Source organism: Miniopterus schreibersii (genome assembly GCF_964146895.1).
Source record: "Miniopterus schreibersii genome assembly, chromosome: 4".
NCBI classification, from domain to species: Eukaryota; Metazoa; Chordata; class Mammalia; order Chiroptera; family Miniopteridae; genus Miniopterus; species Miniopterus schreibersii.
In genome coordinates, this window is record NC_138105.1 from 101,279,358 (window position 1) to 101,304,240 (window position 24,883).

Below are 24,883 nucleotides of genomic sequence, written 5' to 3' on the forward strand. Positions count from 1 at the left end.
GGTGAAGGGGAGCTTCCTGACAGCCTGAAGAGAGATTTTGGCCCATTGCACAATTTCTCCTGCAGAAAGGTTTTGTAAAGGGGTTTGTGGACAAAACACTAAATGCTAAAAGAATGGTCTCAGAAGGGGGACTCCAGTGGCCCACACAGGTGCTGGGACTGACTGTGAAAAGCTGCTTGAGGCACATGCTTGTAGGCACAAGCTACCCGGGTTTTGTGGGAGCAAAGAGGAATGTCTGTCCCTCTGAGCACAGCAGCTGGGCCTCTCGTTCTCCCCTCTCAGCTGTGTTACCTCGTCTCCGGGGAGGAGAGGCCATTAGCTGGTGGTGGTGGTGTTGATGGTGCCTGTTGGAGCACCAACCCCTGTCTCCACTCAGCTGGACACGTGTCTCCCTCCCAGTGATAGGAGCATCTGTGCCAGCTGCAGAGACTCCCAGCGCTTTTCCTGCCTGAGGAAGCCGCTGGCAGTGGGAGGACCGCAGCAGTCCTGGCTGGGCAAGGCCCCTCTGGGCCTCTCCCCCAGTGGCCACCTCTGGAATGGCTGCTGCCAGCCGCAGGGCACAGCCTACCACACCCACCTTTGCGCCCGGGGTCCTTACCCTGCCACGGTGGATAAACACACTCTGCTGCCTTCTCTGGCCCCTGGTTGGGGGTTGGAAGAGGTGGTAGCCCTGGGGATGGTGTGAGAAGGGCCCACCCCCATGTGCTGACCTGCAGGCCCTGCCCCCCTACCCTGGCTGTCCTCCCCCTGCCCCACTCCTGGATCTCCCAGGAGGGCCTTTGAACAGGAGGTCCCAAGCGCCTGTGCCGCTGCTTGGGCTGGCCGCTTCAGGGTGGGCCACAGGGCCCTGGGCTCACCGTGGCACAGAAAGCAGCCGTCATAAATCATTCCTCAGCCCTGACAGCCCACTGAGAGGTGGTGGGCCGTACTCTCGCATGTTTGTTTTGCAAGGGCGCCTCAGCCACGGGAATGCCAAGTGGCCAGCTTCCAAATGAAGCCTCTGTCTTGGGGGATGAGCATAAATGAGGGGTGGGGGGCTGCAGGGGCTCAGTCCATGTGATCACAGCCCACACGATCACCGGCAGCCAAGATGGCCCGGGGGGCTGAGGAAGGCTTAGAGAGCAGCTGCCCCCTCAGTGACACGCCTGTGATGCAGGACAGTCCCCAGGGGCCTGCAGCTGGGGCCCAGGAGCCCTCTTTTCCCTCCTCTGTCCAGACCCCTTTTCCTGCCTCCAGCTGGGCCTCTCCTCTCTTCACCACCACTCCCCCAGTGACCAGTCCCGGGCAGCTGAGTGGGTCTCCTGTCCTCTCTGGACCTTCCTTTCTGGGTCCTTGAGTGAAGAGGTAGGCCAGCCGCTCCTGGTGCCAGAGACCTGGGTTCCGGCCATGCTGCTTCCTGATCCTCACGCCCTTCACCTTCAGCATGCACACCACCCCAGGGGCTGGCCCTGGGGGCCTGGCCTGCTGTGTGTTCACAACTTCAGAGCTGGGAGTGTCCGTGCGAGCCCACTACATGCCGAGTGAGAGCCCTCCCTCCAGTCTGTGAGGTGTGTAGGATGCGAGGCCAGCACCTGAGGGACCTTCCCAAGGTCATGTAGCTCCTGAGCACAGAGCACCAGCCCTGGGCCTGTGCAAGCTGGTCTCAGACTGGGATGTGGCAGGGGACAAGGTCACCATGGCGGGGGCCTGGGAGGGGTACACAACCCATCTAGTAGGTCCAGCTCTGCCTGCCCAGACCCATGGGCACCCTCAGAGCTCCCGCTCTCCCCTGAGCTGCCCCCCAGACCTGCCAGCACCCCCAGAGCGCCCAATCTCCTGCTCCCCTAAACCCCAGTTGTGCTTCCTCCAGCTTGGAGAGATATTGATTCAGGTTTGAGGATGGGTGACTTATAAATATGCATGAGAATGGGCCGTTATTTAACTGTGCTTTTTAATTCTCCTCGCGTCTCTCCCTTGTTCCAGCAGGGTCTCTTAGTATGCACAGCGGGTCCAGGAAGGCAGGCGCCCTCCCCTGGGGCACAGCCAGGGGGCGGCGTTTCCTTTGCCTGGCCCTGGGTGGCCATGGCTGCTCCACAGCAGGTCCATCCACAGGCCAGTCAGGGGCTTTTGGGAGGTTGTCCTCTCGTGTTTGGAGCACTGGACCCAAAAGGTCCTTGAAGATCAAGTTCTCCAGACTCCCTTGCACAGAAAGGAAGCTGAGGCCTGGCAAGCACAGGAGGCTCAGGGCCACCAGCAGGTTAGAGGCAGGACTTGAACACCAGCCCACTGTCCACCCCGTCCCCATGGGACTCAGGATGCTCGCACAGCCGTCCTGGATGTGGAGGGACACGGCTATTCACCTGGGGATGCACAGAAATCCACGCCACGGAGGAGACGCGGAGCCTCAGGGCTCAGGGGCAGGAGCCCCTGCACAGGCCCACAGGGAGCCCCCGGCCAGCCCTGCCCTGCCCTGCCCCAGGTGTGCTGGTTTCAGGCAAGCCTCTTGCCCTCTCTGGACTTGAGAACCCCCCACCTTGTCTCAGAATCATGTGACTGATGCTCAAGCCCCATTCCCTGGCACTGCTCAGACCCTGTCGTGGCTGCCTGTGTGGGCCCCGTCCCCTGGGGTGTGGCCCCGGTTTCTCTGCCATGTGCCCCACCCTGGCAGGATCTTGAGCAGATGCCAGTGCTCAAGTTTGGTCGGTCACAGCACCCACACATCAAAGGGGTGCTGGACTTTTCCTTTTGAATTTCTCATCAGCGTCTCAACAGTCTCCTCAGCTGTGATCAAACAGGGCAACAGGCTTAGCGGATTGTTACAGCCATTCCCCACTCTTCTCAAACCTGGTGCTCAGCAGCAGAGCTCAGCAAGCCGCCCGACTCTTCTCCCACCTGCTTGGCCTTGACTGCAGCCCCCACGGTGCTCCTCCTCGGGCACCCCCCCATGCCCACAGCGGGGCGCCACTGGGGACCCCTGTGCCTCACATCCTCTTACCAAGCCCTCGGGAACAAGTCCTGGCTCAGTCCACGTGAGCGACTATCATCCCCTTTCAGCAAGTGGTGACTCCACGCGCACCCTGTGCCTGCCCTCCACCCAGCAGACTGAGTGCCTGCTCCCAGCTCCCAGGAGGAGCTGCCGAAAACAGGACCCCACACAGGTGTCCCATTCCCTTAGTGAGCAGGTTGAGGCATGACACTGCTTCCCCCCCCCCGCCCTGCTCTTACCTTGGAGAGTCCCAAAGACGCTGGCCCAGGGGCCTCCCAAGGACCTGTCCCCCACATGGTTGGACCAGGAGGCCCTTTGTGGCCTCAGGTGTGGTGCCCCATTAGTTACTTGGTGCTTTGTTACAAAGACCCAAAGCTTAGTGGCTTACAACAGCGGTTACTTGTCTCCTGCTGGTGGGCAGTAGCTGCTGGTCTCTCCTGGGCTTGGTCTCTCCTGGGTGCTGGTGCAGCTTTTGGCATGTGGACCTGCTGGGCTGGACCCATTGGTGGCAGAAGAACCGGGCCTCTCTCTGCCTGGCCTTTTGTCCCAAGGTGGCCCCATCTGTGTGTTCATGTGCAGGCTCAGACGTGTCACAGGGGGCCTGCCGATGCACAGGTGCCCGGAGTTCACATGCACCACACTGACCTAGAGACTGGGTCCCATGCAGAAAAGGCCAGCTGGGGGACTGGGACTGGAGACACACAGGACGGGTCTAGAGCATCTTCTAGTGCCAGTCAGGAAGTGCTCCAAACATGGACCACAGGTGGCCCTGCTGGGACACAGGAGCCAACGGAAAGAACTGGTGGCCAGAGCAGTAAGATGAGTCCTATTGATTTATAAACCAGAGTGTAAACTAAACGTCTGTCCTCAATTCTAACGTCAGTAAGGGACCGAACAGACAGCTTGGCGGGGAGGGAGACGCATCTCCTGTTAGAATTCCGGCTGGTAGTGTGGACGCTGCCCTCGGGGGAGCACAGCCCCACTCCGTCTGTGTCCCGCACGGGGCAGCACCCTGTCCAGAGCTGCGTCCTCCTGTGGTGCTGGGAGGAGGCTCTGCCCCTGTGGGGTCTCCTCACAACCCAGGCAGTCAGGGCAAGAGCACCAGACAGATCCAGTTAGAGGGACATTCTCCCGACGCCCTGAGCAGCTGCGCTTCACTCTCAAGGTCATGGGAAATGAGGGCAGCCTCAGACACTGCCGCAGCCCGGGGAGCCTGAGGAGACCGGACGGGAGGGTGTGGGATCCCGGCAGACCAGGCGCAGTAGGGGAAACTGAGGAACAGCAGCTTGGTTTGCAAGTGGGACCAGCGCGTCACGGTCACCCAAGGGGTCACTCGGCCTGCGTGTGAGGGAGAGGGGAACGTGGCAGTGTCTTCCGTCTCCTGTGGCTGGTTGTGTTTTTAATCCACAGGCCCTACTCTTAAAGATAGTGAACTGGGGCCGATGAGAGGCCTGCCAGGGCAGCCTGCAGGCCAGCAGGAGCTCCAGTCACTGGACAGTTTGCAATAGAGTGTTGGAAAGATGCCCACCACGGCCTCTGTCACACCTGGCGGTTAGAACTGAGAGAAGGGCCTCAGATCCCGAGTGTCCACACTGTTCCAGGGGTGTGGGCGCAGGCTTCGTCTTCACGTCTCCCCACTCATTCCTTGCTACACACGGAGGTGCGTGATGGCTCCGTGGCTCACCGATGGGGCCACACACATGGCTGGAGGAGGGCTGAGTCAGCCAGCGCTGTGTCTGCCAGGAGAGGGCCCTGACCCACGCCCAGCGTTGGGGCATTGAAAGCACCCCGCTCTTCCAGTCCATTTCCTCTGTCCTGACACTGCACTGACTCCCGCCCTGTATCCTACAGGGCGACTATGACCAGAGCAAGACCAAGGTGCTGCACATGAGCATGAACCCGGCCAGCGAGGCACAGCAGAGCCGCCGCCAGGACCAGATGCGGCTGCAGGAGGAGTGCGAGAGGCTGCGGAAGCTGGTGTGCGCCCTGGAGAGGGGCGGCCCTGTGCCTGCCGACCTGGAGGCCACGTGCCTGCCCTCGTCCAAGGAGGTGGCAGGTAGGCTTCCGCCCCTCGCCTTGATGGCCACGGGGGCGGCTCAGGTGTCCGTCTGTCTGTCCATCAGTCTGTCCTATGTGGGCAGCCAGGCTGCGGGAGGGGCTGGACAGAAGGTCCGGTAGCCAGGCCTGCAGAGCCACAGAAAGTAACTCAGTCCACAGTGGAGAAGCCCCTGGCCCAGTCTCCTCAGACCCCAGAACAAGTTGATACCAGTTATCAGCTTACATGTGCCCTTGAGTCACCAGTAGTCAATACTCCTTGGAAACCGGTGTCTTCCACTGGCCTGAGTGCTCTCACAGGCCCCGGCCACAGCGCAGAGGCCACAGCAGCGCTTTCCCCCATGTGTTCCCCCAGGCGCTGCTCTGAGTCAGGCAGTGGTCTCTGGAGCCCTCATCACCTCCAGGTCTATGACTGCAGGAGTCTGTCCCCAGGCCACAGAGGGTTTTACTGTCACCAGGTCCTGCCCTCAGAACATTCATTCAGAGCACAGAGGAAATTATGTCCATCAGCGTGAAGGAAGGGACCCCTTGAGGTCCCAGGTTTCCCAGAGTCACCATACACAGTGCGCCCATGGGAACCAGGGGGCCAGAGGGGTTCCTGCAGCCTCTCTCTGCTGTTGGAGGGTGCCCGGCGCTTGGTCTACTCGGCTCAGGGTGGCCTGGGAGGAGGGTCCCAGCAGCCATGGCCCTGGAGGGAGTTTGTTGGGATGGCCAGGTGCCACGCTGATGGCCCTTAAGCATGTGGGTGGACAGGTGGCAGTGGCCTGCCATTGTGAGCAAATCACTGGTGTCGCTGAGGCTGAGTGTGCGAGGCGGTGCTGGCCTCTGCGGGGTGGTGTGTTTGCTCCTACCTTGCACAGCTCTGAGCTGTCAGCAGGGCCCTCAGCGGGGCTCCGTCTGTCTCTAGTGCACCTGGCTCCAGCCGTGGGGACCAGGTTCCTGGGCTGTGACCTGTGACCTCCCCTGGTTGCAGAAGCCTTGGCACTGTTGGCCCTTGACTGGGTTCTCCAGAGTCCAGAGACCCAACCTGGAGGGTAGGGCTCCAGCTTCTAGCTGCCAGCAAATGCCCCACCACTCAGCCACTGTTCCCCTCCGCTCTGAACTCCAAGGCCAGCCTGCCCTGCCACCCCAGCCCCCTCATCATGCGGACAGGTGTTGCGGGGAGCAGCTGGGCTTGCTGTGGCCGGGCCCCTGGCTGAGGGGCAGGGATGATGCGGGAACAGACACAGTGGGCCATTGGAAACGAGGCCAGTTCCCTGACCAGTTCACACAGGGTGCCGTCGCTGCACACAGGGCGTGGAGCAGAAGCGGGTGGTGGGATGGAGGGTGAGCACAGATGATGCCGCCTCCCAAGGACAGTGGCTGTGCTGAGCAGGAGGACAGTGCAGCCAGGCTCCACGCCAGCATGCTGGGACCGCTCTGGGCATCAGGGACAGAATGAGGGCGGCCACTACCCTCCCTACCTGCGCACTCACGTGAGGCAGGAAAAGCTCGTCGTGAGGTTTTTCTGGCTCTTTGACAAAGGAACTGCTACACCGCCCTTTCCAAGGGCTCGGCCCCTGAGTTGGCAGGAACCTGAAACCTCAGCCTCCCCCAGCTGCCTCCTGGCTCTTCGCATGGCTCCCCTGCCTTATCCAGGCTGGGCCAGAGATGATTACTTGTGTTTAATTAGGTGATGCATTAATATTAAAATAGTCTAATCTTGCCAGAGCGACACTTTGAAGGTGATTGAATTTGTCACTGCCTGACTGTGGGCACAGCTGATGCCAAGGTGTCTCCGGAAGAGAGGGTGGTGGGGCGCCCAGCTCTCCTCTGCATCCCACCTGCTCTGCCCTGGGAGGAGAATGCCCCTGGAGGGCCTGGTGCTGGGCCACACCTACTCCAGCATGGCACAGCGGGAGGGTCTGGAAGCCCTTGCTGGAGCCGGCCTTCCGAGGCTGGCACTCTCTCGGGAGGAAGGAAGGTTCCAGCCATGGGTCCTGTGTGAGGACGCTGAGGCTCCACGTGGCATGTCTGGTATCTGGTGATGCAGCCGGGGTGTGCAGTGGCCACCTGGTCTGGCTGCCCAGGGTTTAGAGATAGGTGTCACACTTAGATGGGGCCGTGCTTACCTCAGGAGCTGGCCTCGGACAACTTTGAGCCTTTGGGGACAACTTTGAGCCCTGACTGTGGGCACAGCTGATGCCAAGGTGTCTCCGGAAGAGAGGGTAAGAGCCCTGCCCGCCTTCCCCAGCCTGCAGGAAGGAGGAGCCCTGCCTCGCACTCCCCAGCTCCTCCTCTTCCTCCTCCTCGCAGGGTGGACAGGGAGGGGCCAAGGCCAGGCTCTTTTATAGGAGTCAGAGCTGAGAGCTCTGCCTAACCCCAGCTCAACATGTGTGTGTTTTGTTTTCTACTAGAAGCGTATTAGTTTTGTATTTAAGTCTGTCGTCCACTTTGACTTATTTTTTGCATATGATGTGAGATTTACGTCGAGGCACTTTCTTTGCATCTTGGGTTTTCCACATGAATGTCCAGTGGTCCCAACATCCCTTGTTGCAAAGACTGTCATCAGTGACCTTGGTCCTTCCTAAACCAGTTGACCGGTTAGAGTGGGTCTGCCTCTGCGCCCGAGTCTGTTCCCTCGCCAGCACCACGCGGTCTGGGTGCTGTGGCTCAATAGCACGTCTTAAAGCCGGTCGCAGCGTCCTGCCAGCTCTGCTTCCTTCTCAGAATCGTTTTGGCGATTCTAGGTCTGCTGCCGTTCGTATACATGTTAGAGTCAGCCTGTCTGTTTCTACAGAATGCGGCCATGACCTCTCTGGGAATTCCGTCCCACCTGTAGGTGAGTGTGAGGCGAGTTGTGAGCTCCCGTGATGCGCCTTCCAGTCCAAACGCGGCCGCCTCCCTGCAGATTTAGGTTTTCTCTTCTTTCGTCAGCATCTTGTGACTTTGAGCACACACCCTGTGTGTTTTGTTAGAGGGACACTTGGTGTTTCTCTGGAGTCATTGTAAGTGCCTGTGTGTATAGAAAAGCGACTGTTTTTTGCACTGGTCTCGTCCCCTGGGACCTTGCTGAACTCACTAGTCCTGGGAGGGCTTTGTTGTTCGTTGTTGTCCTTGGTAATGGTGGCATCTGTGAGCAGGGACTGTGTTCATCCCTTGAACGCCGGTGCCTTGTATTTCACATTCCTGCCTTCTTGTCCGGCCGGGGCTACAGTCTGGGGTTCAGCGGGGGTCGGGGAGCGGCCGTTTCCCGTCCTGGCCTCGGGGGAGCAGCGGTCCGCAGTGCAGGTGCGGCAGCTTCGTCAAGTTCGGCGAGTTCCTTTCTGTTCTTAGCTGTGCAGAGTGTGGGCCATGCTGGCTGCTGGGCTGTCAGATGCTTTTTCTCCTTCAACTGATGTGATCACGCGCAGCCCGACTGGACTAAGCAGCAGGAATATTGGGTGGTTTTCCTAGACTGTCGCCCTGACGGTTATTTGTGAAAATGCTAAACATTGAGCCAGCCTTGCATTCCCAGCAGCCCCCTTGGTTGTGGGGTTCATCCTGTACCTGGCTGACTTCACTGCTAGTATTTCTCGGTGACCTGTCTTTGCTCGTGTTGGTCGTAGTTGCCTTGTTCGGCCCTGGCCTGGTTTGGGTGTGAGCGTGATATGTGCGTGGGAGAGCCTGCCTTCCTCTCCTGTTCTCTGGACAAGTGCACAGTGTTCTGCAGAATTCCCTAGTGAACCATTGGGGCCGGTAGATTAGGTTGTGAACTGTTTTTAATAATTACAGGTGTAATGGACTGAACATGTGTGTCCCCCAAACTCATGTGTTGAAACCTAACCCCTGAGGAGATGCTGTTAGGAGGTGGGGCCTTTGGGAGGTGATGGGGCCATGAGGTGGAGCCTATGAATGTTATCAGAGCCCTTCCAAAAGGGGCCACTGAGCTCCCTCACCCCCAGCCATGTGGGGACACAACTGTCTGAACCAGGAAGAGGGTCCTCACCAGACACCCCGACTGCTGGCTCCTTGATCTCATACGCCCAGGCTCCAGAACTGTGCTGTTTTGTCATAGCAGCCCGACTGGACTGAGACAAGGTGCGCCCCCATCAGCCCTGATTAAACACACTGGAGTCCCCCTCAGGCAGCAGGAGAGAACAGGCACACGGCTTGGAAAGGAGGGGATGTGGTTATTATATAGAACACCCCAGGTGTTAAAGCAGACACTAATAGAGTTCAGCATTGATTTTTCTGCATTGATCTTGTCTCCTGCAACCTTGCTGAACTCGCTTTCTATGACACGTGAGTGCACGTATGTATGTAATGTGCATGTATATTACCTTTTACATACCAGCAACAAGTACGTGGACCCTGAAATTAAAAGCACAGTACCATTTCTATTTGTCTCCCCAAAATTAAAATCCTGGGTATAAATCTAACAGGAGGTCTGTGTCCAGAAAACTACGAGGCGTTGAGGCAGGAAGTCAAAGGAGGGGGGGAACGGGGGGACGGGTTCGCGGTGCTCCCACGTTGGAGTCAGCGCTGCTGCCCGAGGCTCCTCAGCCGCCTGCGGCCTGTCCCTCTGCAGCCGGCTGGCCTCCGCCTCTCCGGTTACTCGGCGCCCTCAGCGAACACAGGGCTGCGCTCGCGTTTCCACCCTCCCCGGTGCGGACGGACCGTCCGAGCAGCATCGCTCGGTCACCGAGAACTAGCAGCCAGTGCCCATTAAGGGCGGAAAGCAAACGCGCGCCCTCCAGGATGCTCCTCGGCGTGGACGTAACCGCCCACCCGTGCACCCAGCTCTCCTGGGAGACGGGCGTCAGCCCCAGGCTCACGTGTAGGGCTTTGTGGGTGGGCCACCGCGCAGGTCAGAGGACAGAGCAGCGGGCAGGGTGGGGCCGGGCGCCTGGCAGAGGCCGCTCGGTGCGGAGCTGCCCTGCGTGGGGATGGAGGTGCCTCTCACGCCTGTGCCAGACCTCACAGCCTGGGCACCAGAAATGCCCATTTTACTGCATAATTTTTAAATTTTAAGTAAAATGGTGCCTTATCCCAGTGTGTACCTTCCTGATTACTGACTGGAAGAATATTGAGATTCCTCCTCAGCGTCTCGCCCGCCCTGTGCTCCACTCTCTCCTCCCGGCTTGTGCAGAAGCGGGAGGAACAGTCATTTGCTTTCCTCGTGGTTACTTTTTCTAGAAAGTTCTAGGTTTTTTTGCCATCACATCTATTAATTATATTACTTTTAAGTTTAGGAAGTTCTTTAGTGATTTAATTAATAATTCTCCTATTTTCCTTGGGATTTCTTGGCTTTTTAAAGTTTTTTTTACTATTTAAAGATTTAGTCTATTTGGAACATATTCTGATATTGGCTCATGGTCAAGTGCACATCAACCATCTCCCAGACCCAAACCAGCCACCCTGGTGGCACTGATCAGACCACCCTTCCTGGCCCGTGATTTACCATGTGACGTGTCCTTACCTTTACCACATAGCTGGGCCTGTGCTCCTGTTGTCTGGTTTTTATTTCATGTGTCTGTACTATATTTTTAGTGATTTTAACTTTAAAATGTTTTACTCCCTGGTAGAGCAGACATTACCTTTTGTGGGGTTTTTTACTTAAAGGTTTTCTTACCTATTCACTATTCTAAATGAATTTTAGAATTACTTTGCCAAGGTCAAAAAAAGGCCATTAAGGTTTTTAATTGATATTGCACTAAAGATATAAACTGTTTGCTGGGTAAGTTTCAGCTTCCCCGTGTCTGGGTGTCTGGAGAGAGGGAGGGAAGATGGGCCTGTGGTGGACGAGGGGTCCCAGGCACAGGCTTATGTAGCAGAACCCCTTCTCCGGACACGTGGCGCCACTCTGCAGGCCCTTGATCCAGAATATACTCCCACCCACACCCACACCCCCGAGGCCACCGTGAACCCCAGGGCTAGGGTCCAGTCACCTTCCTGTCGATGCTGCTGGCCTCTGGGCCATCCCTGCTCCTGGGGTGGCCTCTGCGTTACTTCCAGGAGCAGGGAAGGCGTCCATGCAGTCCCCGTGCCCCACAGTCCCCAGAGTCTGCTTTTCCCAGGTTCTCAGTGATGCCTGTGGTCAGCCACGCAGGCTGGGGTGGGTGCTGTAGTGAGACCGTCGATCTCTTCCCCAAACTCCTGCACCCGAGGATGCTCTGCCTCCGTTCCGCTTTCGGTGTCACTGTCCTACAGGCGTGTGGCCCCCTGCGACCGCTCTGTGGCACTGTCTCGGGTGTGGTCCTACTGAGGCCTCCCCCGGGGGCTATGGGGTTTTGCACAGCACCAGACAGATGGGCGAGTGTGAGTGTGGCTCCCCGCCTCTGGGCCAGACCCATACTCATGAAGTCATCTTGTTTGTGTGAGTGAACTTCGGGTCCAGCGGGTGGGCAGGGCCTGTTGAGCCGGGGAGGGGAGTGTGGCCCTTGCTCATCCGCTGCCCTGACTTCCGGGACCCTCAGGGCCTGGGCGGTGAGCTTCGGGCTCCTAAGGTTCTCCTCTGTGGTCCATTTGTGTGACCTCAGTCCCCTCAGCTCTGACAGCTGGCTAATCACCCTGCCCAAGGCCATGGGGTGTGCACTCAGGTGTGGTAATGGTGGAGCTGCCGTTTCATCAGCCAGGGTTTGGACCCGCCGGGAGCCTGTCTGTCTAGGCAGAGCCCTCTCTGCTGGCGGGCGCTGCACCCCACAGCTCCACAGGCAGAGTCCCAGGGTGCGTGGGCTCCCCCACCCTGAAGTTCATGGCTACTTGTCTTCAGCGGAAGTCACTGGGGGCCTGAGGGTCCAAGGGCCTGGATACAAGTCCTGCTCATCACTTGCCAACTGGTGGCCTGGGCAGGGCTCATCCCTGTAAACCTCAGTTTCCCCATCTGAAAAGTAAGGACTCTCTGCGAAGCCAGGCCCTGGGGCAGGGGCATCGTGGAAGGGGCGGGCTCAGTGGCACACGGGAGCATGCTGCTCAGCCACCAAAGCAGAGGTCATCGTCACTGACCGCAGCCTCTCCAGAGCCCCAGATGGCCGGGCAGGAACAGAGGGTGGCCCTGTGTTCTCAGGCTGCCCCAGCTCCACCACTGAGATCAGCAGAGCCCCGTGGCTCCAGCAGGACGGCAGCCTCGGGGTCAGCCCGCTAGCAGGTGCCGGAGTCGATGGGAAGTGTCCCCCGACAGGTCTCACAGGCGCCATGCCAGGGGAGTGCGCCCCACCCTCCTTAGCTGCTTCCAGACTGGGCTTTGCTGGAAGCTAGTGGGCACTTTAATTACTGTGTGTCCCAGCTGCTCTCCGCACGCTGTTTATTCTCAGCGTCAGGTAATAAAGGGCAGCACCATCAATTAGGTGTCTAATTGGGGCTGTAAAGAAGCCGTGTAATTTAATCACTGGGTTTACAGGCAGGTGGGGCAGAGGAAGAGGCGAGCCTGCCCCTCGGCCTCCTTGCTGCCGGCCCTACTCCTTGTACACAAGTGCCCAGGTGGCCCTGCCGCTGTGACTCCCAACTTCCATGTCCTGCACCCAGCCCGGCCTTGGCTCTGCCCAGGCTGATGCAATCCGGGGGCCGCACCTTCCTCCCCCTCCCCAACCTTTCTCTCCCTGTTTTAGGGACAGGGTGGGGAGAGCAGCCTGGCCAGGGCCGTCGGCGGGGGGACCAGCTGCAGGGAGGCAATGTTCTTGGAGAAACTGAGCTGCCTCAGCACCCCTGGCAGCCGGCACAGGAAGCCCTGGTGACGTCCATTCGGAGAGCAGCTGGGTCTGCGGGGTCGCGTGCTTCTCTGCAGCGTACCTCTCAGGCGCTGCAGAAGGAGCGTGGTCAGAGCTGAACCGCCAAGACGAGACACCATGCGGTCCAGTCGGAACGGCCAAGATCCAGGCACTGGCCCCACCGGGCCCTGGCGAGGATGAGCAGCAGCAGGGACCTGCCTCGCTGGTGGCAGGGCGAGGGCGCGGCCGCTCGGAAGGCGAGACATTCTCTTCTCCTGTGGTCCAGCCGCTTGAAAACAGTCCCAAAAACACCTGCCCACAGATGTGCACAGGAACGGTCTTCATAGCCACCAAAGCTTGGAGGCGGCTGAGGCGTCTTTCAGCCGGTGATGGGTAAACAGTCTGGTCATCCAGCCGGCGGGATGGCCGGTGCTGAAAGAAAGGAGCTGTCCACCATGGACAGACGTGAGGGCTTCAGGTGCATGTGCCTGAGGGATGGCGGCCGGTCTGGAAGCCTGTGTGCTGTATGGTTCCAACTCTGTGACGTTCTGGAAAAGGCAGAACCGTGGGCACAGTGACAGATTGGGGACCAGGGGTTTGAAGGGAATGAACAGGTGAGCACAGAGGACTCGGGGCCGTGAAACTGCTCCGAATGGCTTGGCACTGCCTTAGTGGACATGTCGTTGCTGCACAGCTGTCCCAGCTCACCGAATGCTGCTGCTCACTGGGGCGAGCTCCATCTGGACTCCAGAGGGCTGACGTTGGCTTCCTGCAGCTGCTGTGACAAGTCTCCTCTCCCAGGGGCTCTGGGAGAACCTGTTCCCTGGCCTTCCCGGCTTCTAGAGGCGGCCACACTCCCAGGCTCCTGGCCCCGTCCTCTGAGCAGCAGTGTGGCATCTGTACACCTCCCCCTGCCCCTTGTGATGACTCTGGCCACCCGGCTCGTCTCAGCCTCCCTGAGGTACTCAACGTCTGCCAAGTCCCAGGTTGGCATCAGGAGGTGATACCACCACCCTGGTCTGTGTCCTGCTCACTCGCCTCTGACTGGAAAGATGACTTCCTCCCTCTGACCCTAACAGGGAGACTGGGACTCGGGGAGGGAGCCTGGGGAGCACAGGAGGGGCCAGACGACTAGGCCTGGGATGAAGGCTGTGGCCCTGGACGTCAAGGTCACGCCATGGGCCTGCTATGGGAGGTCCCGGAGCTGGACCAGCCTGGACAGGACACCCAGGGGTTCCTCCCTCCCTCTCCTTGCTCAGCCGTGACAGTGGGCAGGGCAGGCACATGTGTGAGTCTAGTGCGGTCAGTCTGGGCCTCACCGGGCCGCTGTGAGTTGTGAAAGGAGTCGTATGAGCTGGAATGAGGCATGTGGCTCTGGGATGGAGCCAAGGACACCAGGCCACTGTCCTGGCCAGAGAGGGGCTGAGGGCCTCCCTGCAGTTTGTCCTTGATGGTGACATGCTTGCACCCCAGAGAGCGTCCCCGGGGTCAGTTTTCTCCCCAGCCACAACGGGTGTGCCAGGTCCCTTCAGTTTATTCACGCCTCCCCACCCACCCTCCAGGGAGGCTGTTTCCCAGACGTGGGTCTGCCTGGATATGATCTTTACCCTCTGGCCCCTCAGGGCTGCCCCCCCACCCCACCCTCGCCCCCAGACCCTCTGACCCTCCTCAGCCTTCCCTCCTCCCAGGCCTCCTGTAGTCGCCACTGCAGCTGCTGAACCCGCCGGGTCCCCGCCCTTCATCTGCTGCGTCTGCAGAAGTCACCGAGGTCCAGGCCGCGGCTGCTGCACACATTAGCAGTTTTAATAGACTGCCCGTCTCAGAGGAGGGGAGAGGAGTTAAAACTCTCGTCTTGCAGAAAAGCAGATGGATCGACTCAGAAATGACTCTGTCAATAAAAGACGAGCTCTGAAAAGGGCCCCCTCTTCTGAGGGCGCTGCACGGGGGTCCAGTTTCTGGGAGCCCCTGCCTTCCAGAAATTAATGATGTCACTGCGCACGGGGGGCCCAGGGCCCACAGCCCTCCTCAGGCACACCTGGGGGGCTCCCCACCCTGCCCCTCCTGAGCCAGCGCCCCTGGGCCGCGCACCTTCCCCTGCTCTCAGGAATCTCTGCGGAAGGACAGTGCGGGAAGCAGGCCCCGGCAGTGGTGTCCCCCGAGTGTGTCTTGGGGTGTGTGGCATGGTAGAGCTGTCCTGTGCGTCTCTCCTGGCAGGTCTGGCTCCAGCAGGTGCACAGACAGTGCCTCAGGCAGTTGGCCTCTGACCCTCTGGTCGTCAGTGTCCCCGTCCGTGACATGGAAATGAGGGTAGTGGTACTTCATAGGGCGGCGCGAAGCTTAAGCGGAGAAGGAGTTACAGGTCACTGGATCCTACCACATGGGCCAGCCGTGGGCAGGATAGCCCAGTCCCTGCCCTGTGGAAGGAGGGCCGTAAACAACCAAACAGAACTGAATAGCAATACACCAGTGTGGTGTGAAGATCAGAGGGGCTGGTCAGGGGGCCAGGCTTTCCCACCCAAGGTGGCCCAGTGTCTAGGGGCCGGGTCCTCCCAGCAGTACTGGTACTGCCCGGTGGCCTTGGGGGGACCCATCCCTCACTGGTGGCCTGGGGCAGTCTCCTGCGCCCTGGCTGGTGACACTGACCTCTGGGCCTGTCTCCACATTTTTTTAGAGGTCCAGGTAAGGGGCAGGTGGTGGCTTCCACCAAGGCTCAGCTGGGATACACCCGAAGTAGCCAGTGGGGCTGGGAGACTGGCACCCAATTGGGCTCAGGGACAGCTGTCCTTTGGAGCTTCGACTTCTCTGTCTCAGCAGTGGGGGAGGGAGCCTTCCTGAGAGTGTGATGTCACATCGGTGCCCGCCTGTCACCCTGGGACTCTCCCACCCCATAATCTGGTGGGCCGTAATTGCTGGTGTCTTTTCAGACCATTTCTGTGCAAGGTGACAAGCTGTTTGCTGGAGTGAGCCGTTAATCACACAGATGCCCCTGTGTGAATGCTGGCCCCGAACTTACCCAGGCGGCATCTGCCAGGCAGCCAGGCGGTGGGCACACGCGCCGCTCATCTGCATATAATTCCAGGGCGAGTGTCTTCTCTCGGGTGTAAAACGTGCAATTTCCGGCCCAGCGGGGAACACAGTCTCATAATGGAGACTGTGGCCCAGGGGCCTGTGGCTTCAGGCAGTTCAGGCACAGATACCCCCTCCAGTGGCAGAAGGCTCTGGCTAGTGGACAGTGGGGTCCCATCCACGTGTCATTGATACCACAGCTGGGGATAGTGGCACCTGCCATGCCCTTTCTCGGAAAGGCCTCCCTGCTGGGTGCTGTGCAGGGGAGCTGCCCAGCTGGCACAGCACCCGCGTATCTCTGCAGACTGGCCGTGTGCCCCTTGCTGCCTGCCAGCCACCTGGGCTCCTCCCTGAATTTGGACTTGGGACGGGAAGGCAGCCTCCAAGAGGAGCCCAGCAGATGCTTGTGCCATGTCCAAGCAGCCTGCTCTCCTGTGTGTTGTGTCCAGGGTCCCCAGACCAGCCCCTAGGCCCATCTCTTCCTCCCTCCACATGGCCAGCCAGGACCTGGAGCCAAACCAGTCATAGCACTACAGTGCCGACTCCCACAGCTGCTGATAAAATTGCATAAATATTTTATGCCTAATTATTAAATATTTAAAAATGTAAAACTGAGATAGTTTAGGAGTTACAAGGCATGAATAAATCAGCCCTGGAAGTGCAGAAGTATGGCCCAGCTTTGGGCCAGAGAAGAGCCCACGGTCCCCGCCGCCAGCCTGGAGGCCCAGGAGCGCTGCCACAGGGACTCAAGGGCCCAAGTCGGCCGCCCAGCCACACCACCTCAGGCCTCGCGCCTCCCAGCATATGGCTGCCACGATTCTTCCTCTGGGGTGAGGCCTCTGCAGCACCCACACAGAGTAACCCAGGGATGTGCCAAGCAGAGGCGGGTCCCCTCCTGGTCCGTGTTCGACTTCAGGGACCACCTCAGAATACACTGACTTTGTTCCCCCGGGACACCCTTCTGATGTGTAGGGACATATTTTGCCTCCCCCATCTCCTCCAGAGCCAGCCCCTCACGTTGAGCAGCTGCTCCTGTGTGGCCTCACTTCAGTCTCAACACTGGAGTTCCCCCCCAGTGACAGGCTGGTCTGCAGGACAGAGGTGGGTGGAAAGCCACCCAGCAGTGGGAATGGTTGGCGGGGACCATTAGTTGGCAGACCTGGCACATCGCCCCGTCTGGGGGCGCAGATGTAAACCGCATGGGGCCCCAGGTCAGCCGGGCTGGGGCACGGCAGTGTGACTTGCTGCCAAGGTGCCCTTCCCGCCCCTTCCCTGCGCAGGTGTGGACCCTTCAGTGTCCTGCAGGGGGGCTTCTCCAGCAGTGAGCCGCCGAGCCAGGCAGGTGCCAAGCTGCCCCCCTCCCCCTGGCGGCTGCGGCTGCCCCACCCTCACCGTCCTCAACGGACGGAGCAGGACAAACACGTTCCATCCGCTGCATCTCAGGGAGGCCATGTTTTACCCCTGATAAAACTGGCTGCAGAGCTTTCTTGGGCTGTGACTTAGGGTTTGTGGAGAGGCGGCCGTGGCACTTGCCATGCTCCCGGCTCCCTGCCATGCACCCGACACAGTGATGACAGAAAGACCTGGGCCATGCCTCCCTGAGCTCACAGTCCCCGAGGAAAGAGCAATAACGAATTTTTAAATTCTGTGTTGTGTTATGATGAATGTTGGACACGGTGCCACACAACATGACAGGTCTCTTCCCAGAGACGAGATCTCGTAGCTGGGTGAGGAGAGCAGCTAGAGCGCAGCTGTGCTGCTGGCCATGGGGACAGCTTCTCCTGGGCGCTTCTAATTCTGTCCAGGTGCTGTGGGCCCTCGCACAGGGCAGGGCCAGACACGGCAGAGAGAGGCATGTGAGTCCAGAGCACAGAGGCCCTGATCCTGCCCCAAAGCCAGCCTGGGCCGAGGCTGCTCAGAGCTTTGTGACTGCCGAGGGAGGCCTTGGAGTCCGGCCCCCCATCCTGGGGCCCCGTTGATGCCCCACCATTGAAGAGACGTCCCAGGATGGAGGCAGGGGCCCAGGTGCAGTGTGGGTGTGGCAGGTGTGCTGTCACCCAGAAAGCAGCCGCTGCACAGGGCTGGCCAGCGGTCAGTAGGGTCAGCTCAGGGTCAGACCCTGCGCCTTCCCCCCTGCCTGGCTGGCCGTGGTACTGTGCTGGCTGGCTGGGCTCAAGTGTGGGCACGGCTTGGGTCCAATGAAAGGAGGGACGTGGACCTGCTGACCCCGTGGCCGCCCTCTAATAGCCATTTGCACCTTTGGGTGTTTTCCGCCGTCTTGTCTGCGTGTGGCCTTACCGCACCGAGGAGTAAAGAGTTCAGAGGGAAGTGCCGGGATTGGCTCCTCCCAGGGCCAGGACCCACGTGGGCCATGTGAGCAGGGACCTTCCCTCCCTGCCTCTCGCCCGCACACTGATCGGGAGGTGGCTCGCTGTGACGCGCGTGCTTCTAGTGGAACAGGCGCCAGTAGGACCTCGCGTTGGCGCCCGTGGAGACCGGGCTGGCCGGCCCGACGCGTCCTGGCTCCGCACACCTCCTTGCCTCTGTCCCTCATCCCCCCACCCGCCCCTCTCCAGGATGACACTTCTCCAGGTCTCGGGCCGTGAGCCAGATCTCCAGAGACTGTGCCATAAACACAGCGTCATCCCGACCTGCCCCGGGGGCGGGCACTCTCCTCTCCCGCCAGCCTTTGTGCAACAGCGTCGATTCATCTTTGTTCTGCATCCTCCACTCTGCAAGTCCGGAGAAGCCAGGTATTAGGGCTGCATAGTAGAGGAGGGGTGAGGGCAGCCGCCCGACGGCCCCTTGGATGGGCTGGAGGCAGCCTGGGCCACATATCCTGTCACAGCAGCCGGTGCGGCCCAGGAGCCCAGGCCTCGCTGGCCCTTGACCTCCCCACCACCCCCGCCTGCACAGCCTCTGCCTGCCCTCCACGCCATCGGCCCTCCTTCCCTGACGCCCACTCGTCCCTCCCTGTCCCTTGTCCCTCGTCCCTCACTAGGACATGCAGAGAGCCCAAGCAGAGGCTGCAGAGGGGAGCAGGGCCCAAGGTGTGGGGAGGGTGACCGCTGGGGAGGGCAGGCTTTGGCACAGATAGGGAAGGTGGTGACGGGCAGTGTCCCTGGTCAGTGTGGACGGAAGGCAGGATCCAAAAAGGAGAGGGAGGACGGGAGGGCGTGGCCAGGCTGGGCACTGGCCTCAGCAAGGGCCCCCAGCTGAACCTGATCCAGGCCGACCACCCTGCGCTCCCAGAGCACACGAGGTGGGGCCCTGTGCTCTGCAGCTTTGCCTGCCCATGGGTGTCCTCACCAGCAGGTCCACCCGAGAGCAGCTGCCAGGCTTGATGGAACAGCTGGGGTGGGTGCAGAGTGGTTACCACAACCCCAGGGGTGCCTGGCCCTTGCCTCTGGGCCCCAAGGACTCGTAGAGGCTGTGTCACAGCCACGGCATTTTCAAGGCAGAGGCCCGTCTTTTATTTATTTAACCCAAACTGTCATGTGAGTTATTCATCCCTGTTTGTAAGCATCTGAACTACAAGAGTAATGGAGAGGTCACAACACTGACTGCTGGGCCCCCCTGAAAGTGCAGCTCACTGCTTCCCCCCTCAACTCCCGTCATTGAGGTGAGCTCTGCCTGCAAGCTGCACCCGTGGGCCTCACCTGTAGGGCAGACCCTCAGGCCTCCCCCAGGCCCCGTCGCCTGAGCACCTCCCCTCTCCAAGCCCCATATTCTTGCCCATCCAAGGGCAGCATGAGACTTTAGTGGTGTGAGGGCCACCCTGGGTCAGGGGTGAGTTCCGTCCCAGGGCTCTGGTGCCTGGCCCCCTAAGAGTGCACGTGGCCGTTCCCTTCCCTCCCAGGGGGTGGCTTGGCTCCCCTAGAAGCGAGGCCCAAGCTCTGGACCTGAGCCCGCCCACCTGTAGGACTTGTGAACCGCGGAACAGGCAGCACTGGAATATCTGTGGCAGCAGACGGTTCCCTTCTCCAAGGTCAGGCTGCAGTGACAGCCAAAATTTAATTTTCCCCATCAGACGCCTGAGAGCCGTTCAAGGCTGTGCGGCCTCTGACAGGTGAAATATCGTCACAGAAGCGAGGCCAGTGGATTCTTCCTGCTAAGAGGGGTTTTCTCCTGCAGATGGACCATCCTGGGTGGGCGGGCGCATGGCTCCAGGACGAGCACTGTGGTCAGAGCTGCCAGTTGCCCTCTTGTCTGATTACTTGACTAATCAAGGGCTCCGCCCAGCACGCCCAGTGAAGAGGCTCCACTCCAGAATGGCAGTGTCCACCAGGGCCATGGGAGTGCTGATGAAGGGGGCAGGTGCACAGGTGCCAGGCGTGGCCCCTCCCTGCATGTGGAGAGGGTGGCAGGAACAGGGTCCCAGTATCAGGGTCCCCCATTCAGAACCGAAGCATAGCCAATGCCAGGCAGCCCACAGAGCAGCAGGCGCTCTAGTGGGTGCGTGTTCAGACCCTGGTACGTCTGGAGTGTGTGAGGGGCAGCGAGGTTGTGGAGAGTTTGGTCCTGGCTCCGACAGCTCTGCCTGTGCCACGTGTCTGTGGCCAGGTGGTAAATCTCAGGGTCCTTCTTTGTACACCAGGGAGTCTGCACTTGCCTCATAGCCCTGTAGCTAACTGAGCTGCCGTGGGGGGCCGAGCCTGTACCTGCACAACACTCTGCCTCCCAGGATCTGGCGTGGTCCTTGCAACAGCCCCCAAAGGTGGCTTCCTGTGCATGAACCCCAGTGGCCAGAGGGGGCAGTGATGGGCTCAAGTGGCAGGTGGGAAGGGTGGGGTGGGCTGGGAGGTCTCTGTGGCATCTCTCCCTGGAATGCAGGCCCCCTTGTCCCTCACCCTCCCATCTCCTCCAGGAGGTGGCCCTGACTGAGTCTGCTGCTCTTCAACTTGCTGACATGACCCTGCTGGACGGGAGGCAGTGGCCACACCACGTGCCTATGGCTTAGCCTAAGGGCCTGCCATCCCTGTCATGGTGGGGGCCCTGGGACTCAGCCCACAGGGAGGGCAGGGCTCAGGTCAGACTGACTGCTCAAGCCCTTAGCTGCTGGGCTCCCTCCCGTCCCGCCTGGGCATCCCCAGGTCCATGAAGGGACTCCCCGTCCAGCCAGACGGGAGCTGCAGGAAGCGCCTGGCTGCTGAGACAGCTGTGTGTGTCTCAGGGAGCCGGCCTCGCTCGTTAATGGGGATAAACCAAGGCTTAATCCTTGGGGAGGCACCTGGGTGAGGGTTTGTGCTCATCGCTGCTTGTCCTCCTGGTGGCCTGGCACAGCTGGCTTCTCCCATGTGACCGTAACCGTGGCAGGTGGCCAGTGAGTACAGCCCGGGGTAACCATGGGCCCCGGGGTCTTGCCCAGACCTGCCACTGAGGGAGCCTGTGGTCTCCGGGTGGCCAGCCAGGGAACCAGGATCCACAATCTCCAATGATCACTGCTTCTCACCCTGCGGGTGCCTGGCCAGCAGGGACTCACTACAGGCTGGGAGCAATTGTCAACTGCCCGCTTGGGGGGCTGGGACCCAGGACTGCACTGGTGAACAGTTTGTCAGTGGCCCTCCTTCAAGCATTCCCACCTGAGTTTGCAACGTGGGGCGGTCCACACCTCATCGCCCCCTGTGTGTTCTGACCTGGGCCCGTTTTTAGTGCCAGCCGAGAACCAAACCTTTTGAAAGGAGCCAGACCAGGAGTGGGGTCTGGAACTGAGCTGGGCAGGTGGCTGGTGGTCAGTTGCTACTCTCTAGTTACTGCTTCTCATAGAACAGTGTCATTGCTGTAAGCAGCCAGGCTGTGGGTCGGCTTGTCCTTCCCATTGGGCGGTAAGCACAGGTCAAGGCGTGCTGACCTGTGGCAGGTGCCTCTCCCCACCCTGCAGCCAGAGACCCCGACCCTGGCCCCCTGCTCCTAAGGCCTGTGCACTCACCTCCCACTCTCTCCGCAGAGCTGAGGAAGCAGGTGGAGAGCGCGGAGCTGAGAAACCAGCGGCTCAAGGAGGTCTTCCAGACCAAGGTCCAGGAGTTCCGGAAGGTGTGCTACACGCTCACGGGCTACCAGGTGGACATCACTAGGGAGAGCCAGTACCGGCTGACGTCCATGTACGCCGAGCACAAGGATGACTGCCTGGTCTTCAAGGTAGGCCCTGCGCTGAGGGGGGCGGGCCGCTGCGCCTTCGGTCCAGGTGGGCACGGCGCTGGTGTAACTAGACGTCCAAGTTCCCCATGTGCGTCTGCAGCTGCACAGCTGTCATCTCTGGAAGGCAGCTGAGTATCTTCTTAGAAGCACGACAGGGAGGGGACACCTTCACCTGTGACTACGTCGTCTCATCCCAGGGAATGTTGGGGGGCGTCCAGTGTCGGCACTGCCCACGGAGGGGCTGAACTAACGGGTGAAAGCCAGTGTTGTGCAGCTGGCCCTCTGGGCCGTGTGCCTATCTTGAGAAGCCAGGGCTGGGACCTGTCCCACAGGAGGGCACAGGCTCCATGGCCTGTGTCTGCCCAGCTCAGTCACGAAGTGGGGCAGTGCACCCTGTCCTTAGCCTGACGTCCATGCCAGACAGCAGGCTGCACGAGAGCCAGGACCTGGCGTGGCCACAAGCAGCAGAGCCTTGCACGGCGGGTGCCAGTCACTGCCGAGGGCGGGCAGAGCCTGTGAGGGAGGCCGGGCCGCCCCAGGAAGGACAGAGTAGGTCAGGGCAGCACCCAAGCGCACACCCTGCTGCTTCTCCTGGGGGTCTCCATGGGAGACACAGTGGGGGCAGCCTGTGATGTGTGAGCCGTACTGCGCCCCCTGGGAGTCCCCGGTGCCCTGGCGCCCTGGGCAGGATCTGCTCCAGCCACAGGTGGGGCAGCAGCAGCAGTCGAGGGCAGAGTGAAAGAATCAGGCCTGGCATCCTGATTTTCTCTCAGCAAACTGACCCCTACGGCCACTGCAGCCCCCAGGCCAAGGGCAGGAGAGCCCCTCCACAGCTGCCCCATCCCCCACGGGCTTGGGCCCTCCTGAAGCCTCTCCTCCGGGTGCCTGGCCCCCTGCAGGGTGGTGAAGGAGCGGGCTGCACGCTGCCGGGCCTCCTGGGCGCCCGCCTGTGGCCTCTGTTCTCCGCCGCTGCTGGCAGAGTGCTGGGCCCTGGAAATGGCTGTGGCACTGCCCTGCTGGCTGCAAGCCCAGGGTCTCTGCCCCGGGTCTCTGCGATGGTGTGCACTGTTCACTCAGTCAGGGGCCCCCTCGGAGCCTGGCTCCCGGAGCAGATCTTCCTCCCAGCCCCCAGCACAGGGCACTGGTCTCCCGGCTCCTCTGTGGGACCCCTGGGAACACCGCCTGCTTGCTCGGTGCCCAGAGGACAAGTCTGGAGCTGTCCAGCCTTCTGGCAGGAAATTTCTGACCAGGGAACTGGAACCCAGGGTGTTGACGACCCACCTGTCACCTCCCTGCCCCGAGGACATAGCTCAGGGACCAGAGGAACCGCACCCCCATGCCCCTGCCCTCCGCCAGCTGTAGGCCTGGTGTGCTGATGCTCCCTGAGGACATATGGGACAGACAGACAGACAGACAGACGGGCAAAAACTAATCGAGAGCCGACAGCAGACCAACACGGGGCTGAGGTAGCTCAGGGCCCAAGTCCCACCTCTGCCTGCAGATAGTTACTGCCTTGCAGGGACCCAGCCAGCAGCCCAGAGGGCCTGAGAGTCCTGTTGTGCCTGAGCAGCTCCCGACCCAAGTGTGCACCCAGGCCGGTCACACACTCACTAGACGAGGGGCTGGTCTAGACGCCCTCTGGGGTCAGAGGGTCCCCTTCCTCAGAGCCACGAGGAAGGATCTCAGCGTCAGCCGGGGCCCTAACGGAGACGCCATAGGAGCGGAGGCCAGCCTGAGGTCGGGAGACGGGAGACGGGAGACCCTCAGGCCCCGTGCTGCGTCACAGCCCACCCCAGTGGCGGCTGCATTGCTGGGCAGGAGCTCAGTAAATCAGCCTCCTGGCCACTTCAGTTTATTTTATTTTCCCAAAGATGATTTTTCAGGCAGGAAGGGGGCTGACGGCAGAGTTAGAAATAGCTGCTTGTGTTCCACTTGAGTGGGCTCCGCCGACGTGGGCCGGGGAAGTGAGGGCTTGGGCTCAGCCCAGGCCCCGTGGAGGACGGACTGCGTCTGCCATCACCCCCGCCCGCCGCCTCAGCTCCGAGAGACCGGCCCGGCCTTCAGTTCCCAGGGAAGCCCGCGTTCTTGCAGCTCCCATGCTGTTGAGCAGTGCAGGTGGATGGCGGTTCCAGAAGCTCCGTGGGGGGGAGGGTCGTGCTCGGTGCCTCGTCTCTCACCCTGGCTCACAAGTTGTCAAGTTGTCGTCCCCTCCCTCCTACCCGGGAGGAAGCTCTGGCTGCAAGGGGAAGAAAGCACAGTGGCCCGGCTGCGGGCCCTCTCAGCCCCAGGCCGAAGCGTATGATCGGCACAGTCGGGGCTCCTGCTGAGGGGACCGGCGGGCAGCTGGGGCACGTTGGCACAGGCTCCGTGGTTCCCAAGGAGGTGTTTCCCTTTGCTGCCGTGGGTGTGGACGCCACCGTCCAGGGCCTGCTCTTCCCGTCAAAACAGCCTGTGAACTCGCAGCGACTGACAGATAGGCCACCGCCTCCTCCACCTCCCTCCCCTGGAGCGGGGGTGCCTGGAGCAACAGGAGGGACTTGGACAAGGAGAGATGCTCGGGCTCTAGGGAGGGACGTCCATGTGGCCTGGCCCAGAGTCCTCCATGGCCTTGTCTTGCTGGCACCTGGGGGTTGCCATAGCAACTGCTCTTGGCTGGAGGGAGGAATTTGGGGCTTAGCAGGCCCCGCCCTGCCCTGAAAGGAGCCCCTCACCACTCAAGGGCGTCCGGAAACAGCCCACCTGCCCGACCACTCCTGTGAGTAGCAGGTGCCTCCCTGTCCCCAAGGACGGCTCTCCCAGTCACATGGAGACCTGGAGCCCACCCCCAAGACACTGGGGGCCACCCGGCCCTGGGGTACTGATGGTGCATGGTCCTCTGCACTCCCGGCGCCCACGGCTGTGGCTTGAGCGTCAAGGCCTGCGCTGGCCTTTCTCCCTCGTTCTCACAGCAGAGACGGGACAGAGGCTGCCTGGGGCTGAGCCGAGAGCAAAG

General features: G+C 60.6%; 1 protein-coding gene across 6 annotated transcripts in view; it reads left to right on the top strand.

The window, feature by feature from the left end:
- MAD1L1 (mitotic arrest deficient 1 like 1) overlaps positions 1-24,883 on the top strand; it is a 222,584-nt gene that overhangs the window by 181,658 nt on the left and 16,043 nt on the right. For all 6 annotated transcript variants that reach the window (XM_081134495.1, XM_081134493.1, XM_081134496.1 and 3 more), the window contains 2 exons: positions 4,817-5,021; positions 21,701-21,891. In XM_081134495.1, coding sequence (XP_080990621.1) covers positions 4,817-5,021; positions 21,701-21,891 — 396 coding nt within the window. The remainder of the gene's footprint in view (positions 1-4,816; positions 5,022-21,700; positions 21,892-24,883) is intronic.